Source organism: Neopelma chrysocephalum, unplaced genomic scaffold (assembly GCF_003984885.1).
Source record: "Neopelma chrysocephalum unplaced genomic scaffold, ASM398488v2 Primary Assembly neopelma1_96523, whole genome shotgun sequence".
Classification (NCBI taxonomy): Eukaryota; Metazoa; Chordata; class Aves; order Passeriformes; family Pipridae; genus Neopelma; species Neopelma chrysocephalum.
Genome location: NW_020925169.1, coordinates 713,062 through 730,175, shown reverse-complemented (window position 1 = coordinate 730,175; position 17,114 = coordinate 713,062). Strand labels below are relative to the sequence as shown.

At 34.7% G+C, this 17,114-nt stretch overlaps 1 protein-coding gene across 7 annotated transcripts in view; it reads right to left on the bottom strand.

The window, feature by feature from the left end:
• FAM172A (family with sequence similarity 172 member A) overlaps window positions 1-17,114 on the bottom strand; it is a 283,280-nt gene that overhangs the window by 197,671 nt on the left and 68,495 nt on the right. For all 7 annotated transcript variants that reach the window (XM_027708758.1, XM_027708757.1, XM_027708763.1 and 4 more), the window contains 2 exons: window positions 16,989-17,054; window positions 8,608-8,799 (listed from right to left, as the gene is read on the bottom strand). In XM_027708758.1, the coding sequence (XP_027564559.1) occupies window positions 8,608-8,799; window positions 16,989-17,054 (258 nt within the window). The remainder of the gene's footprint in view (window positions 1-8,607; window positions 8,800-16,988; window positions 17,055-17,114) is intronic.

Genomic DNA, 17,114 nt, shown 5'->3' with positions numbered 1-17,114 from the left:
GAAGGGTCTGGAGCACAAATCTTATGAGCAACTGAGGGAGGTAGGGGTGTTTAGCCTGGAGAAAAAGGAGGCTCAGGGGACACCATATCACCCTCTACAACTACCTGAAAGGAGGCTGTAGTCGGGTGAGGGGTCCGCCTCTTCTCCCAGGCAACAAGTGATTAGATGAGAGTAAATGGCCTCAAGTTGTGCCAGGGACAGCTTAGACTGGATATTGTGAAAAATTTCTTCATAGGAAGGGTTGTCAATCCCTGGTACAGGCTGCCTAGGACAGTGGTGGTGTCAACATCCCTGGAGGCATTTAAAGGACATGGAGATGTGGCACTTAGGAATATGGTTGAGCATGAACTTGGCAATGCTGGGTTAACAGTTGGACTCGACGATCTTAGAGGTCTTTCCCAACCTTAATGATTCTATGATTTGACTTAGCTTGGAGCCATTCTCAAAAATCTATATTCACACAATCATTGACAAGATCACCAAAACAGAAAATGTTGCCAGAAACAACTATGAAAGGTATTTTAAAACCTTTATTCCATGATCACATAACTGCACTTATGCATAATTTCTTATACATGAAAATAAAACCCAGCAAAGTTTCCATCCTGTGGAATGTGCATTGTTTGAGCTCAGGTAGTACCCTAGCACAACTTTACTGGATGATGCCACATTAAAATGAGAAATACAATTGCTTTAGGAAATCAGCCAAAATAAAATGTTACTCATAGGTACTGTACTCAGAGATAAATAATCACAAAGCTATGACACTTTCACAAACCCAAATTCTCTAAATAATAAAAATACAGGATTACAACTTTCTTTTCTTCTAAACAAGATTCTTGTAGAGTAGCCTGTATAGAGCAAAATCCAAGCCACAAATATTTGTACTTCCAACTACAATCATTCTAGTATGTATTTACCCATTGATCTTACAAATACTACACATATCACAAATTTAAAATAAACAATAAATTGAAGACACATACCACAACAGAAAAAGTCTCGTTACAATTTCTGAGTAATTAAAAAGTCATGGTTCCAAAACCAACTTGCATAAGTAGATCCATAAAACTCCATACAGAAACAGTTGTAGGTTGCTGAACCTGAGAGCACTGTATACTTTCTTGCTACAGTCTGGTAACTGTATGTAGTTATGCAGAATGCTCCTGACCAAATAAACTCAGCTATGCCATTCATATGTGCTGCTTTAAAAGTAAACTGGCGGGAGAAATGAACCTAACTCAAGAGAGATTATAAGTCAAAGTTACAATTTACTAAAAAGATCACAATAAATACAATGATACAGAAAAAACCTGGTTTTAACCCCTCCAAAGACAGATGTATAAGCTAGTACCCTGAAACAAGAACAGAACTGCATTTGTTAGCCCCTGTGCTGAGCACCACGGTGTACTGAATGTTCATTTAACTCTTCAGACCTAAATTTTAAAATTACTTAATGTATACTACCATTTAACCTTATTTAGTAAGGTTCAGTTGCAAGTGTCTTCTGTTAGCTAAAATGACTATTTGCAGAATAAATCTTTGAGTAGGAAATGAGAAAGCTAGTAAATCTAAAGTTATATTTTTATGTAGAATTTAATCTTTATTCTTACAATTACTGGACTACAAGGACAATGAGATTCAAAATTAAAGCACTGTTTTAAGCAAATTACATTATTTTTGAAGCAGATTGATTTTGTAATAACGCACGCATTGAAACAAAAGCTCACAGTTTAAAAAACAAAAGGGAGGGGAAATACAATAGACGTGCAAACCTGACTTATCTCTAATATTTTCTTTTCAAACCTACGCTACTCGAGTTTCTTCAACTAATTATTCTATTTTATTGATAGCATTTTTCCCAAGAGAAGTTATTTAAAAAGTTTAACCCCTGAGCAAGTCATAGTTTCTCCTGCCTTTGAAAGTGTCAAGTGCATTGATTATAACTGCAGGAAGTGTTACCTTCTACCCAGAGAATTTCACCCTGCACAATCTTAAACACTGTCTCTCTCCAAAACGGCTTTGATTCAGCAATTCAGACTGCTTCAGCTGATATTAAAGGCAGAAGCACCACAGAAAAGGGATCAGCAGTTAAAATGAAATACAAAGAGAAAAAAGCCCAGATCTTGGATATAGTACCACAAAGCTTGAGAAAAGCAGATTTGAAAAAGACATCAGAGTGACTAAAAAAAGAACAACATGACAGAAATTAAATAAGATTTTTATGTTCTCCTTCTATGCATTTAAACTTATCTCAACCTCTATTGAAATTCCGATCATATCCAAACCCCAAGGCTTTTGACATACTTTCAAAAATCCACACCCCTTCTTACTCTTTTTAAGTCTCAAGAATCTCTGTTGGGTATCCAACAAGTTGAAGGGGGGAGAAAGGGTGGTAGTGGTGGAAAGGGAGAATATCAATATACACATGAAAAAAAGGCTATTTAAACTCATATTAAACTTTTTTCTTAAAATGAGGGTGACTGTTTCAAATAGTCACTGTGTGTTCTTAACCCCATACTTAGCCAATTAAAAACTGCTGAAATAGTTTGGGGGGAGAAAAAAGTATTTTCCAGCCACATTTATCCAAATACCTGTATCCTGAACAGTGATTTTCTTAGGTCAGTGACAAAGTAAGAATAAACTTACACAAGGTGCTACAAGGCTCTAAAACATGACAGCCAGGACAATAAAGGAAGACAAAGCAATCTGTATCTCTACATTATCAAATTATGCAGCACAGAAAACTGTGAGAATGTAATACACACAATTAATACAACAATGGTAACATGTATCTTGGAAAGGATGCACTAATCCCAAACGGATTTTCAGAACTGCAAGTGGGGTTTTTTTCCAGTTCAGTCATGACAGGGCCAGAAGGTAATGATACATCTGCCATGATGCAACAAGCAGACCTGTCTTCTGTCAAGAGTTGAAATCATAAAGGAATAAGCTGTCGTTAGCAACCTCTCTCCAAACAGTAGAGCTGTCATCTCACTGTTTTCCTCTGCTGGTATGGGGGCTGGTGTGGGCTTATATACCCTGCAGTTCAGTATTAGTCTAAGCTTTTAACCTTTTCTTGAATTTCTGACAATATTTTAACTCCTACACATCACGTATTGCTATGTCTTTTGTGATCAATTAATATTGCTTTCAACTATGTAAATTTTCCTTCTATCTGCTTGGTGATCAGTATGTGAGAGATTATCAATTCCTCATAAAATGTTATTGAAGGAATTAAACATAGTGCTTTTAGATTTTCTGTCCGGAGTATGGTGGATTTTAAGCCAATTATATGAGACAAATTATTTATAATACATTGTAATTTGTAGTTATGTTTTTAGAAAGATCTCAAAAGGTCATCCAACCATCTATAACTTTTCTTAGCATAATCACCACAAAAGTAGCACTTCTAAATACAAGTTTCCTCTGCTAAGAAGGACTTTACAAGCAGTGTTAGTTCTATGGTCTAACAGAATCAATAAACCAAATACATATACCAGAGTCAGAAAAGCAGTATTTGAAAACATACAATATACAATAAAACAATATAGCAAATTATTGCCCATTTTAGTGAAAGTCTATGGTTCAGTAATATATTAGAATACCCAAATAAGATTGTGATTGCTCTGGCACTGCAGTTGACTATTAATAAATAAATGAGGTATTTTAACATCTTTCTACAACAATAAACTTACAAGACATAAAAGGTATATAAATAGTAGTATTCTATGGCAGAACAGTAATTGCAGTGAAATGTCAGCTATTCTTTTTTTTCCAGAAAGCGTCACTTACCCATCTTATTGAAACTATGCTAAGTATGTGCAAACTATAAGAGAGAACAAAGAGGATGCTTGTCTAACAAGATATTCTATGAGTAAAAGTTTCTTAGCAAGAATTTTTGTCAGTGTAGTTTAAACAAAGCATAATTTCTGGGCAACAATATGTAAATATCGACTGTTGAAACTGACTGATTTTTACAAAATAGAAAAACAAAATACAAAATAGTATATGTACTATTTTGACTCCTAAAGTAGTAGTAAGACTACTAAATTACACCAAAGTTGTGACTTTTATGTAATTTAAGACTACTAAATCACACAAAAGTTATGGTGGGGAAATTTACTGCTGTTACACTGAATGACTTTGTTGTTTCATTCAACTGACTAACACAACTAATGATATCTCACTGTATGCTAAGGAAAGTAATAACCCTCACCAAATCTTAGTAAATATTGCCAACCTGACAGTTTTGTACAAATGAATAATATTAAGTGCTTAAATCCAATATTATCATCAAAAATCTTTTTAAGAACAGAAATTGTAAAAAAAAAATTAAGAGTAAGATAAACACAACAGAAAACTGAAGCCAAAAATCATATTTTATCAGTCATTAAAGAAATATTCCACAGTGAATATCCATCTCATGCAAATCTTTGTTTGTTCATGCAAAGTCAGGTTTTCAGGTGCTGCTGAATTCCTTCTGAAAAACTGGCCCAGGTTCTTTGAAGAACCTATTTGCCTGGTCTGTGTCAAATATTAATTCTCCTTTAAATAATAATAAAAATATCTAAGACACCTTAATATTCTTGGAAGGTTTTAAAAATTTTATTGTTTTTTAAATCAAATAAGTGACAGTTGCTGTGGTTGAATTTTATTAGCATCCCTGGGACCACAGCTGTCTTAGGTAACAAATGTACTGTATTTACAAAGACACAGAAAACATCCAACAATTTCTTTTTAGTCATGCAGTAAGTTGATGTCTTCTTTAATCCCTAGAGGAGAGGTATCAAAGATAAAAGTACTCCACAATTCTTCACAATGTCCAAACCAAGATAAGCTCAGCTCCTGTTTCCCCAAGGAACAAATTTCCTCTATAAGTTCATCAACTTCAACTTATCCTTCTCTAACATAAGGAACATGGCAGCCCCTCAACTGCCACTATGAAACCAGGAATGTAAATCCTTAATTCTCGACTCCCTAGGTAAATGCCCTCATCACTGAATTGAAGAATTTACCTCTGTCTCACCATCTTCTCCTGGCACTGCTTCAGTTATTGGATGTATGAGTGATCTGATAAGAGCCTAATTGTACTGATAGTGGACAAACCATTTACGCAAAATATAAAAGAGACAGACTAAAAATACTCTTCTAATCTACACTTCATTTATTTATTTGTTTGTTTGTTTACTTCATTTACTTTTTATATTAAAAAAAAAAGAAGAGCAATGTCTTCAGTGCAGAATTCTCATCATCAGTGGAATATTCCCTCATTCCCAGAGGGGGGACTTGAAGTGCAGTCTCTCACACATCACACTAGTGCTTCTGTCAAAAATCAGTGTTTTCCACTGCAGAAAGTTTCAGCAGAAAATTTCTATTTTAACAGAATAACAAATCTATGCAATTGTTTTGTACTGTATTATAGGAAATTGCCAGCTTTTTAGCTTAAAAACATCTTTATAATAAGTATTTATTTTATTTTAATTAAGCTTTTGTTATAATCTTACTGCTTTATTATTAGATTTGTCTTTTTCATTCTTGTTTTTCTAAAATAGGTTCTGTCCTACAGTGTTTTAATGTATTTACACAGATCTGCTTCTCACATTGTATACACTTTTCTCCCTCCCCCATTTCCTACAATCTGTTCTCTGTCTACCTGTTTATTTGTTCTCTTCTTTCATATTTCAACATCTCTTCTACACTACCAAGTTTGAATATTCAGATTAACACAACAACATGACCTCTCCACAGAAACCCAACACCTCTTACATAAAAGATCGAATCTACACAATAAAGCTTGATGTAAAACATGGAAGTAGAAGCATTACCCACAGGAACCACACAGATTAAAATCAGAAATACATTTCTAGCTACTTGAATTCTCACCAGGATATTTCTCCTTGAATCTTCTCTTTACAATGTGTAACAGCCCCAAAATAACAGAAGCATGATAAATTTTAAGCCTGTACATTGCTCCCTTATTCCATACTTGCTCTAAGAGAAAAGCAGGATTTCTTCATTCTTTTTTCCTCAAGCATTGTATCATAGAGAAATAGTTTCTACTCTTTCCTTAACTTCCTGCTTGGAAGTATCAGTTCATCCTGCTCAATCCACTGCTCACTGATTACTTCAGCTGCTGTATCTCTGTTTTCAGTTTTTCCAAGAAATTAACTGAAAAGAGAAGTGAGAGAAAAGCAGTAGAGAAAAAGATATGTTTTTGGCCTTCTTAAAGGGTTTTTTTTCTTTGTCTGTTTGGTTTCGTTTTAAGAAAAGCAGATATTTCTGAACTAGTTCCTGCACAAAAGACATTTAAACACTACTTTTGCAATTTTTAATTTTTGTTTTTTAAACTAAAACCTAGTCTTCAGCAAATGTTTTAAGGTGCCTACAAAGCCTGCATGTATTTAAAACTCACAACAGATCAGTGGAATTTTCAAATCCTAGATACCATTATCCACTTGAAATTCACATAAGTCTATTAAAAAAAAAATCCAATGTTCTCTTGTCATCAGCACTGTAATCTTATGCTTTGATAAGGTCTGCTGGTTTCATTCAAGGATGAGACCTCTCCTTAGAAGAAACACAGAAAGAGCAAGGAAAATAATTCCTTACTTCAAACTGGCTATGTTGCATGAGAAGTTACCACAGTTTTTATTCAGGCTATTTAATGTCTAGGCTACCTAATTTCATTTCATTAGAGACAGAAATTGACATGCTATCAGCATGTACCTATCTGTATTCTCTTTTTAGTCATAACCTAATGATTCTAAATACCCTCAGTGAGATTCAACTTCCATAAAGTAGTCTCATCTTGTCAGAAATACGACTGATTCCCACTACAGTAATTACAGGATACAAAAAAACAGCAACACACTTAATGATGTAATTGATCAAAACACAATTGAATACAATCTAATCTTCATTTTGCATGAAAAAAAATCATTGCAAATAGTATGTGTTCTAAACAGGTAGTATATTTACCAGAATTTTAAGATGCACAAAAAGAGAGAGTGTGTTTTACAGCACAGCTGGAATTACTGAACTAAAGAAAAATAACTAATAACTAATAACTTAAAAACCATATTAAGAAAAAACTCAAAGATAAGAACACAAAGTTGGATCTCCCAATGTGATCTAGTGATTACATTTCTTTAAAGATACTATCTCATCAAATGTTTGCGGCTTTTTCCCAGTGTTTTTCTTAAGAAGCATTCAAAATGCAGAAATAAATAATCTGGTTTTAAGTATAATAACCATTTGGGAGAACAGAGGTCTGGTATCTGTCACCCTAGCACAATCACTGCACAAAATAAATTAAAATACAAAAACAGCAAAAGGAAATATAACTCTCCTCTACTAGAAATACCCTTAAAAGTTAGCTGTTAATTTAGGGTTAGGATCTCAGTTTTAAATACTCAGTCTCTCGAGTTACCGAAGACAGCAGCAATCTCTAGGAAAGAACAAAAATGCAAGCATGTAAGCACTGCTACAAAAATTTAAGTAGCTATAGCTGTTTGGATTTTTTGGGAAAGGTTTTGGAACCTATACTGGACCTACCATACACTTATACTGTTCTTAGTAATCTTAAACTACTTTTTGTTCTGTCTCTTGAGTATTGATTTAAAATTAATAAAAAACTTTATGTTAGAAGAAGGTAAGCCTCACTTCCACAAGTCTACATTTCTTTTTCACACAGTGTCCTCTGGTACTTTGATAATGGGTAATACAAACAAAAAATAACGTAGTGGCCCCTAATATTTTATACGTATTCTTCCTTCCCGTCACTGGTAAAAAAGGAAAAAAAAGAGAGCCAATTTCTAGACTGTATACTTCAAAGACAACTGCAAAAAAATTAAACTTCATTTAGCAAAATCTGAAACAATAACAGTGACAACACTGATATTTAGAGTAGCACATTAGCTTAACTTGGTAAATAGAAATAATGAGTCTTAAATAGGCTCTTCTAATGTTTACTACAGGAAACTTCATTTAGGTAAGAGGGTGTAAGTGACGAATTACACCTACAAAGTTCCAATGTTAAAAACATAACACTAATTGTCCATTGTCTCTCAAACAGATGTAAATGTAACAGAATAGTGTCCATAAAATGTAAATGTTTTCTACTGTCAAGTATTGATAAGCAGTACTGAATCAGAATGAATCAGTATTCAGAACAAAACTGAATAAGACTGCGCCTCTAATAAATTCAGTACAAGCCTAGCAAAAAAACCTGCTGTTATCATGAAAGCTCATGTTATCATGAGATTACAACAGACATTAAGTGAGAATATGTAGAAACTTAATGAATTATAAAAGAAAACACTTCATAAATTTCTGTAGTGCCTTCTATTGCATCTCATCAACTGCTAAGGGCTCTTGTCACGTTATCTGCCATATTAAACTATATGGCAGTGCCACCACTGTAAGGCAGAAACTTGGTTCCACTAGAAAACACTTCCAATAAAAACCAAACAAGTATTCCCAAATAAAAATATGAAATACTGATTAAAAAATTGAAACATCATAGATTTACAGTTCTTCATACACAAGTATGCAGACACATCCACATGCACACACAACCTTACATATACATTCACTTTTACTTACCCCAATAGCTCTCTTTATATATGGTATCTGTGTGCCACTGTCCAGATCTTCATTAATTATAAGTCTCCTAGCCCACTGACCGGCTCTGACAACACCGTTACCGTGAATTAGGACCAGGAGTTTGTCAGGATTTATTAGTGCATCCTCACTCATAAAGATAAAGCTCTTTGGTTCACTCTCAGTTGCATCAACCTGCAAATACAGACAACATGAACATTAACAACATGAACAACAGCATTAACAAAAAATCTTTAAAAGAACATCTGCAGTTATAAAGTTATCTACCACATTGATATAAAAACATTCAGAGTTCAACGACTATTTGAATGCATGTTACAAGGACTAATGTCTGCCCAGTACCAAATAAAAATAAAGCAAAAGCCAGTATTTGTGCAATATAACTCTGAAACATAAAAACATATAGCATTTCAGAACAGCAATCCAAGAGAAATTTAAAACAAAAGTGGGGTAAAGAGTGTGCTGAAGCTTTGAAACATCAGTTGTGTACAGAAATTTACTGGAAAGAAAGGAAGTCCATAAATGAACAATTGAGAGTGGGGAGGGGAAGGGAGCAAGTAATTTCTTACCTCTGATATGCCTGAAGCAACAATAAAATTCTTACATAATAAAAAAAAAAAATCCCAGAGAGTTCCAAATCAGCCACCCCTATATAAATACCCAACCACCCACGTAGGACCCAGTATTGTAAATTTGTCTATTATAAATCTAATAAAATATAGAAATCCAATTTGGGTCTAATAATACCTTCATTAAGAGTCCTGCACCTGGGTCAATGCTTAGCTACTTTGCCATAGGAACAGACCAACAATCAGCTTCAATACTCAGTATATCATAACCTAATACCACATATTGTCTTTAAGAGAGTAAAGCAACACCTTTTGTTCAATAAATACTGAAGTTTTTACACTTAGTTTAGCAAGCCTGTCTCAAGACAAAAGAACTGTGTTGGTGTGAATACCATAAGGGCAAAAAAAAAATCTCATGTCTACTCATTCTTCCCTTTCTACCATAAGAATACATGGAAAAGGAAGAACAAAACAGGCAAATCTCCCCATCCTACTGTACTCCACACCCCTCCAACCTTAACTGTACAGCTAACTGTACATCTGCTAGAACCATGCTCTGCAACAGTGAAGTAAGGCAGATCAGGATATGATCTTCATGTTGAGAAAGAAGGAATGGCTAATTGGATTATGTTAATTTTTTCTCATACATGGGTACATACTCCTAACACCCTTAACACAGGAAAAATTAATTCTGCATGAATCTCCAGACTTTTTTTTAATGCAAGTCCTACCAAATATTTTTTTAATGAAGTTAATGAGTCTTCTTGAACAAAAGGAATTTCCAAGTGGAATATCTCTCTGCAGTAGCTGCCATACCACTGAAGACCTTATTTCCTGCTCAAAAATGAAGTAACATTTCACGTGCGTCAGTTTGCACTTTCTGCACTGGGAAATAGACTCCCTTTCTCTCACACGTTGTGTGAACATAGAAAATATGGTAAAGAATGTGTTCTATTGAAAAAAGTTTAGAATACCTAAGTACAACAAGTGCTATACTTGGGGCTACAGTCAGATCATGCTGCTGCTTCTGAAATAGCAGTATTGATACCCTAAAAGGTAACACGGATTAGGTAAAAAATCAGCCAACACTGAATCTCAGACAGTACTTGGCAAGGTGTAATTGACTTTTACACATAAACTCAATACTTGTAACACCATAATTAAGGAAAAACACTGTGAATTTGCATTTCAGACAAACGTATAACTAGGGTGTATGTTTTAGTATTTATAAAATAAATTCTTGTGTAGTATATAGGAAATACTAGCACTTAGTAATCATATGCATATGATTGCATATATAGATATCTAGACATATATAGATGATATAACTAGTTCACACTTCTGCAAATAAGTTAATTTTAACAGCTAAAAATATCTACCAAGCTTATAAAAAAATAACTCTTCATTATTTTCCCCAAATTAATCACATTTGGTAATTTTTTGTCAGGCTAATTTATGTTCAAACAGTACTAATTTAGTAGATCCAGCTTTCAATAAAGAACGCACATAATGGTCACTCCTGTGCACCATCTTACTTTATTAACAAATCAACATAGAATACCATTTAAAGCTGGACATACTGAGACTGCATAAAATAATTTCTATTTATTAGCCACTTGCTCTTCTGGACCTACTCGAGGACACTGATTTCCAATTCTTTATTTAAATTCAAATTGAATAAATCCAATGAAATGTTTTTTTAGTTTAATTTAACAATTTCTTTCAACTGTTATTCACGTGTAAGAACAATCTTCCAATAATCTGTACCTAGGCATGTCAAACCAAAGTTATGCTGATAATTTACTGCTTAAAATGACTGTTTAAATTTTAATTTTCTTCTTCTTGGATTTTTTTCCCAATGCACAACACCACCTGAAGGTTTATGAATGTAGTGTGAGCTCTCTATGGATATTATGACATTCTTAAGGTTTTCAAACACTAAGTTTCTTTTTCCATATGACTTCTGTCTCAAATGAATTATCACCTAATAAAGAAGTACCAGTCTAGAGAGTATTTCAGAAGCATACTAGTTAGTATTTTGCACAGTTGCTTTCAATATATAGAGTAAAATCAAACTACACTTGAAGTCTAATCTTATTGACATCCATGATAATACATCCACATTGACTCAATTTTTCAGTTCTTAGCCAATACCAACCCAACACGTATGAGACCTGATTAGGCTCTAGGAGTCTTTTAGTTTGTATACTGGAAGTTTTTAAGATTGAACATTAAAAAGAAAAAAAATCCACTAATATTTTTCTTATTCCAGTTAAGAAACGCAATAAAAATTACGAGCCTAGAGCCTACAGAGAAGTGAAATAGGTATAAACTGTAACTGGAGGAAAGAACATGGCAAATAAATGGAATTGAAACTGAAAAGACTCAGTAAGATTGTGAGAATTGTGAGCAGCTGTTGGAGAGAGAAAACTGTTCATTTGCTTCACAAGATGAGAAAGTCTTCTGTTATGTGTTTCTACATAAAGCTGGTTAACTCACTTATGTTACAGTCTTCATAATACTGAAAATCCTGATTTAGTATTTTTCAAAACTATAAAACGGAGTTGATAAATATTACAGGCAGCTAATTAACACATGACCATTACCCGCTAACTTTACAAACCCAAAATCAGTGGAAATTTTATAAACAAGTACTGACTTTACTTGGGTAACAAAACTGACAAAAGGATTAGTTCTTCGCTGTCAAGTAGATGGAGAGAACTACTGAATGAAGTTTTACCTATTGAAGTGAAAGAAGAAAGCATTGATAACTTAGAAGATTCTGAGAAGTGAGACCCTTCAGTGCCCTTGTCAATAAAACATGTGTCCTGGTTTCAGCTATGATAGAGTTAATTTCTTCTCAGTAGCTGTTATAGTGCTGTGTTTTGGATTCAGAATTGAGATTGTTGTTGTTAACACACTGATGTTTTGTTTTTTGCTAAGTCACGTTTACCCTAAGTCAAGGACTTCTTTTCATGTCTCATGCTCTGCCAAGGAGGAGGTTCCGAAAAGAAACTGGGAGGGAGAACAGCTGGGTCAGGTGACCCAAACTGGCCGAAAGGATATTCCACACCATATAAAGTCATGCCCAGTACATAAATAGGGGAGGAGTTACCCAGAAGGGGGGTTGATCTGGGTTTGGGAAGGGGGAAGAGGTGTGTCAGAGGGTGGTGAGCAATGGTATTGTGCATCACTTGTTTTATTCTTTTTATTATCATTATTATAATTTACCATTATTACTGTATTTTACCTTTTTTTCAATTATTAAACTGTTCTTATCTCAACCTACAAGTTTCATTTGGATTCTCCTCCACATTCCACCATGATGGGGGGAAAAATGGAGGCTGAGTGAGCAGCTGTGTGGGGCCTAATTTCTAGCTGAGCTTAAACGAAAACAACATGTTAGTAATTATTTAAACTTCCATCTCAAGCTTTTCCAGAAGCCATTAGAGGTGCATTTAATTCAGAAGCACACTCTATTTGTCGTCAATAGCTGAAGAAGAGCAAAGATCAATCACTTGATGCCATTAAAACTAGAGAAATACAAATACTTCATCTGGATAAAAAAAACTGCAGTCTTCTTTATATTCTTAACATAACCTTCAATGGAGCACAAAATGAAAAATTTAAAAGTAGCAGCTGAATGGCTTCTCTCTGAATATGCAACTCTTCATTAAAATTTTCAAGTCCAGTAGTATATGTTGAACATTAACAGAAGTATAATATTTTAGAGTAACAATAATGCAATATGGATCTCAGCCTTTCTGTGTAGGAAAAAATGTTCAGAATTATGTTTTGTCAAAGATGCTGGAATAATAAAATAACAGGCAAGCTTTCCTGATTTGCCAACTGGTCTGATTTTTATATCTGAACAGAATTTATTAATTTTTTGTATCCAGAACTGCAAGTCCCACTTGAGAGAGCAAAATAAAGACAGTAAGTTGGATTTTGCGCACCAGGTTTAAATTTAGAAAGATGAGAGAACATGAAATACCATCATGCTAAATCTTTGAAGCATAGTGTTTCTGCTCCCTATTAAAATCATACTGAAAAAAGGGCACTCCCCCTAACACAGTCCTGAAACACATTTTAAACATTCAATCATTACACTACCAACTTCATTATCAGCTGGCAAAAAAAGGAAAGCCAATACACCAACTTACTGATGACGAGGTTAAAGAAAAAAATGTTTTTTGTATTCACCTTTAAAATATTCATATAACAAGGTCATATATGTAAGAGCCATCTTGGTCAGATCAAGGGTCCTGTTTCTGACAACTGGCAGATTGCTTAGGGGAACAGTAAGACAACAAGGTGGTTACAGAGTGATTCCTCCCCGGATTTGATAACCAGTAACTCTGGGATCTCACAAGCCAGAGTTTATATAACTGGACAAGGATGTACAATACTTCAAGGCACTTATCCCACCTTAGTATTGTCAAATGGTTTTTTTGAATGCATTTATACCTTTTTCCTTGACAGTATTCAATGGCAATGAGTTCCTCAATATAAATGGGACATGTATGAAATAGTACTGGCTGTCTTTCTGCAGAGATCTCCTGCCTGATAATTTAAACTTGATGCCCCTTAGGTTCTCTATTATGAAAAAAAAGCAAAAACCCATTCCCTATTAATCTTCTCTACACCTTCCATGATTTTATAGATTTGTCATCTTCTTTCCTCGGTCATCTATTCTCCAAGTTGAATAATCTTTATTTAATCTTTCTTTGTCTGAAAAGTATTTTATGCCTGTGATCAGCCTTGCAACCCTCCTCTGTATTTTACTTTTTAATTCTTCATATCCTTTTTGATATGGTGTCCAGACCCCATGCAGTGTTCAAGATGAGGGCCCACATAACAAGTGGAATGACTATGTTTTTCTGTTTTGTTCTCGATATCTCATAATTTCTAACATTCTATTTGCTTTGAGAGTTTTTGCCATTGACTGCCATTGAGCACTAACTGATGTTCTCAGAGAGCTATTCACAATCACTCCAAGCTCTTTCCTGAGTTGTAATAGCCCATTTAGAGGCCACTGTTGTGTTTACAGAGCGAGTTATCTTTCCCATAATTTCACATTTACCAGAACTGAATCTCATGTCATTTAATCACCTAGTTATTTCGCATCATGAAATAATTCCCCAACTCCTCACAGTCAGCTTTAGTTTTAACTATCCCAAATAATTTTAGAAAAAAACCAGAAAAGTTTGTTAGCTTGTGTTAATTCCTTTTTTTGCCCTTTTATTTACAACTATGTCAGGCCTATGTCAGTAACAGATTAATTCATCTGTAAAATATGAACATTTTTGTCCTCTTTTAACCAATTATTAACTCATAAGGGGACCAAATATGCCTTCACATATCCTTTGTTAAAAGCATTTAGTAAGTTTGTTGAAAGCTCGTTGGTAAAATATGTACTCTTTTATTGACAAGATTTTTCTTCTTCATGTGATCTCCAACTCCTTCAATGAATTCCAGTAGTTCTTTTAAAAAGAAACCTGTACTCATTTTCCCCAATATATTATCATCATCATCATCATTATTACTATTATCTGATTTCAGCAGTAAGTTAAATACAAGTTGGTTATTCTGCAGCTTTATATTTGACTATTTGTAGAACCCTGGGCCAAAAAACCCCCTCATCCTGGAATTTCATTATTGTATGATATATTAATTTGTCCTAAGGTCTCCTCTACCGATACATCAAATTTCAGACTGTTGCTCAGAACTGTTTTTAAAGAAAAAAAAAGTTAAGTGTGGAAATTGGACACAGAGTATTGGAAATAATCATGTTCATTTTTCTTGTTTGAGCTGAGCTTTCATTCTACCTGCAGTTCATTAGTATCAGCCTTATCATCTCTTTTTTATTATTAGTCTTTACAACTGCAACAAGCTCCTAAAATTTGAGTTTTGGTGAGCTTGCTGTGATTTTATATGTAACTTGCCAACATTTTTACACTCATCTATTTTCATACTAAAACTTGTCTTATTACTTCTATTAGTCTCCTTTATTAGTTTAAACTAGAGGGTTGTGTTGTTATTTGGGAATGTGTCAGTAGGGACTTAAAGCTAGCCTTTAGAGAGCTTTAATTTTTCAGCTTCTATATACATTGTCTAATTTTTCTCATTTTTGTACGTGTCATCACAACTTGGTTTTGACTGTGTTGAGGGCTCGCTATGCCATTAGTGAGGACCGGTGGTCACACCTTGTGCCAATTTTTCCACAATGCTCATAATTAGACATCTGAGATCTTACTTTGCTCCAAAATGCACTTATGACGCTTAACAGAAGTTAGAACTACTACATTTGAGAACAGCTTAAATGTACTACTGACAAGCTGCATCAGTGCTTACTACATAATTTATAAATATGAGTAAATTACAGATTAATTCAACAGTGAGAGCTAGACAAGGTCATTCCTCGCCCAAGACAAGAAAGGCAGAGCCAGGCAGATGAGTCCCCACATGTGTGACAGAGGTAATGGAAGTGTTGTAATACTTATTCCAAGTTTCTTCATCTTCATTTTCTGGAGCTAGTTGATCAGCTTTAGTACTGCACTACTTATATGTATATTCCTTATAATCCTTTTTAAAAATCAAAGGAAGTCCTATGGCCACAAAATTTAGGTACTTTTAAGCTTAGAAATGAGAGCTTCCTGGTTTCACGGACAGAGTGTGACATGGCTTGAGGAAGTCTTTTGATACATTACCTGTCTGTTACATGGAAGTACTCCTTGAACCAAAACTTTCCCAATGACAAAAAGTAGTTGCGCAAGGAAGCAGCGCACCAGGCAGACTGCCATGATAAACACAATCCTCTTCTCTGTCTACATAAAGAAATCTGAAGCGGAGAAATGTTTTCTCAGATAGTCTTGGGTCTTGGGGCAGTCATGCAACGAGCAGGCTGCTTCCCCTTCAACTGCTACGCAAACCTCTTAGCTCAGCTCCTTCTGCCATGACCAGAAGACACTGAAAAAGCCCTTCTGGGTTTGGGCAGGTTATAAAAAGGTTCCCTAAACAACACTTAGGGAATGGAAATGGTGAAATGTTACTGAACTGCTGAAGCAAAGGACCTTTTCCTTTCTTTGCCTAAATGGGTTTTCCTTGACTGAATATGAAGGACTGGCAGAGAACAACAGTAATGCAAGAGGTCGTCAAGAGCATAAGAATCCTTTATGACGATGGAAGACTTAGATAGTGTTGTCACACTACAGTCTCCCCTCTGCACTCTCCAGTACAGAATAAAAAAATACCTGAACATCATAATATCGCTTCACATGTATTTACAAACACTCTGATATGCGGGGGAACACTTCATCTCTTCCAGGGATTGATCAAATATTTTTATTAAACAACATAATCACTTTATATTACATACTACAAGTTGTTGAAAAAGTGTGTTTTAAATAACAACTTTGAGTAGTTTACTGAAACTCAGTGTGAGTGTATTCCTGTGAAAAGACATGTTTCCTTTCTACATCTAGCTGTAGAGGTCTCAAAACATTCGCAAATACTTTTCAGAAAGCTTATGGCTCCCCTATCAAAACGACAAATTGAAAATTCAGGTATCTGGTAAGGCAAGGAAGGCTCAGCTGGAGAAATCAAACACATCAGAAGTGAGGTGGAACTGCATCTCCGGATGCATGCACATGCAGAATGCAAGGGCAGTATCTCAAGACAATGCACTGCACAGAGCCCTGGCACATCTTGTCTTTATCCGAATGCTGGGATTGCAAGCTATGCTGTGTACAGATCCAAACAAACAATACCTTCGGAAAAATAAATTATACTTACTGGGAGAGTTACTTTCTTCAAGTGGCATTCCTTCTGCAGTAGTTCATAAACATATTTAGTAATGATCTGGAAGAAAAAAAAAGTGCCAACAGATACTAAACCACTTACAATAATGACACATCCAAG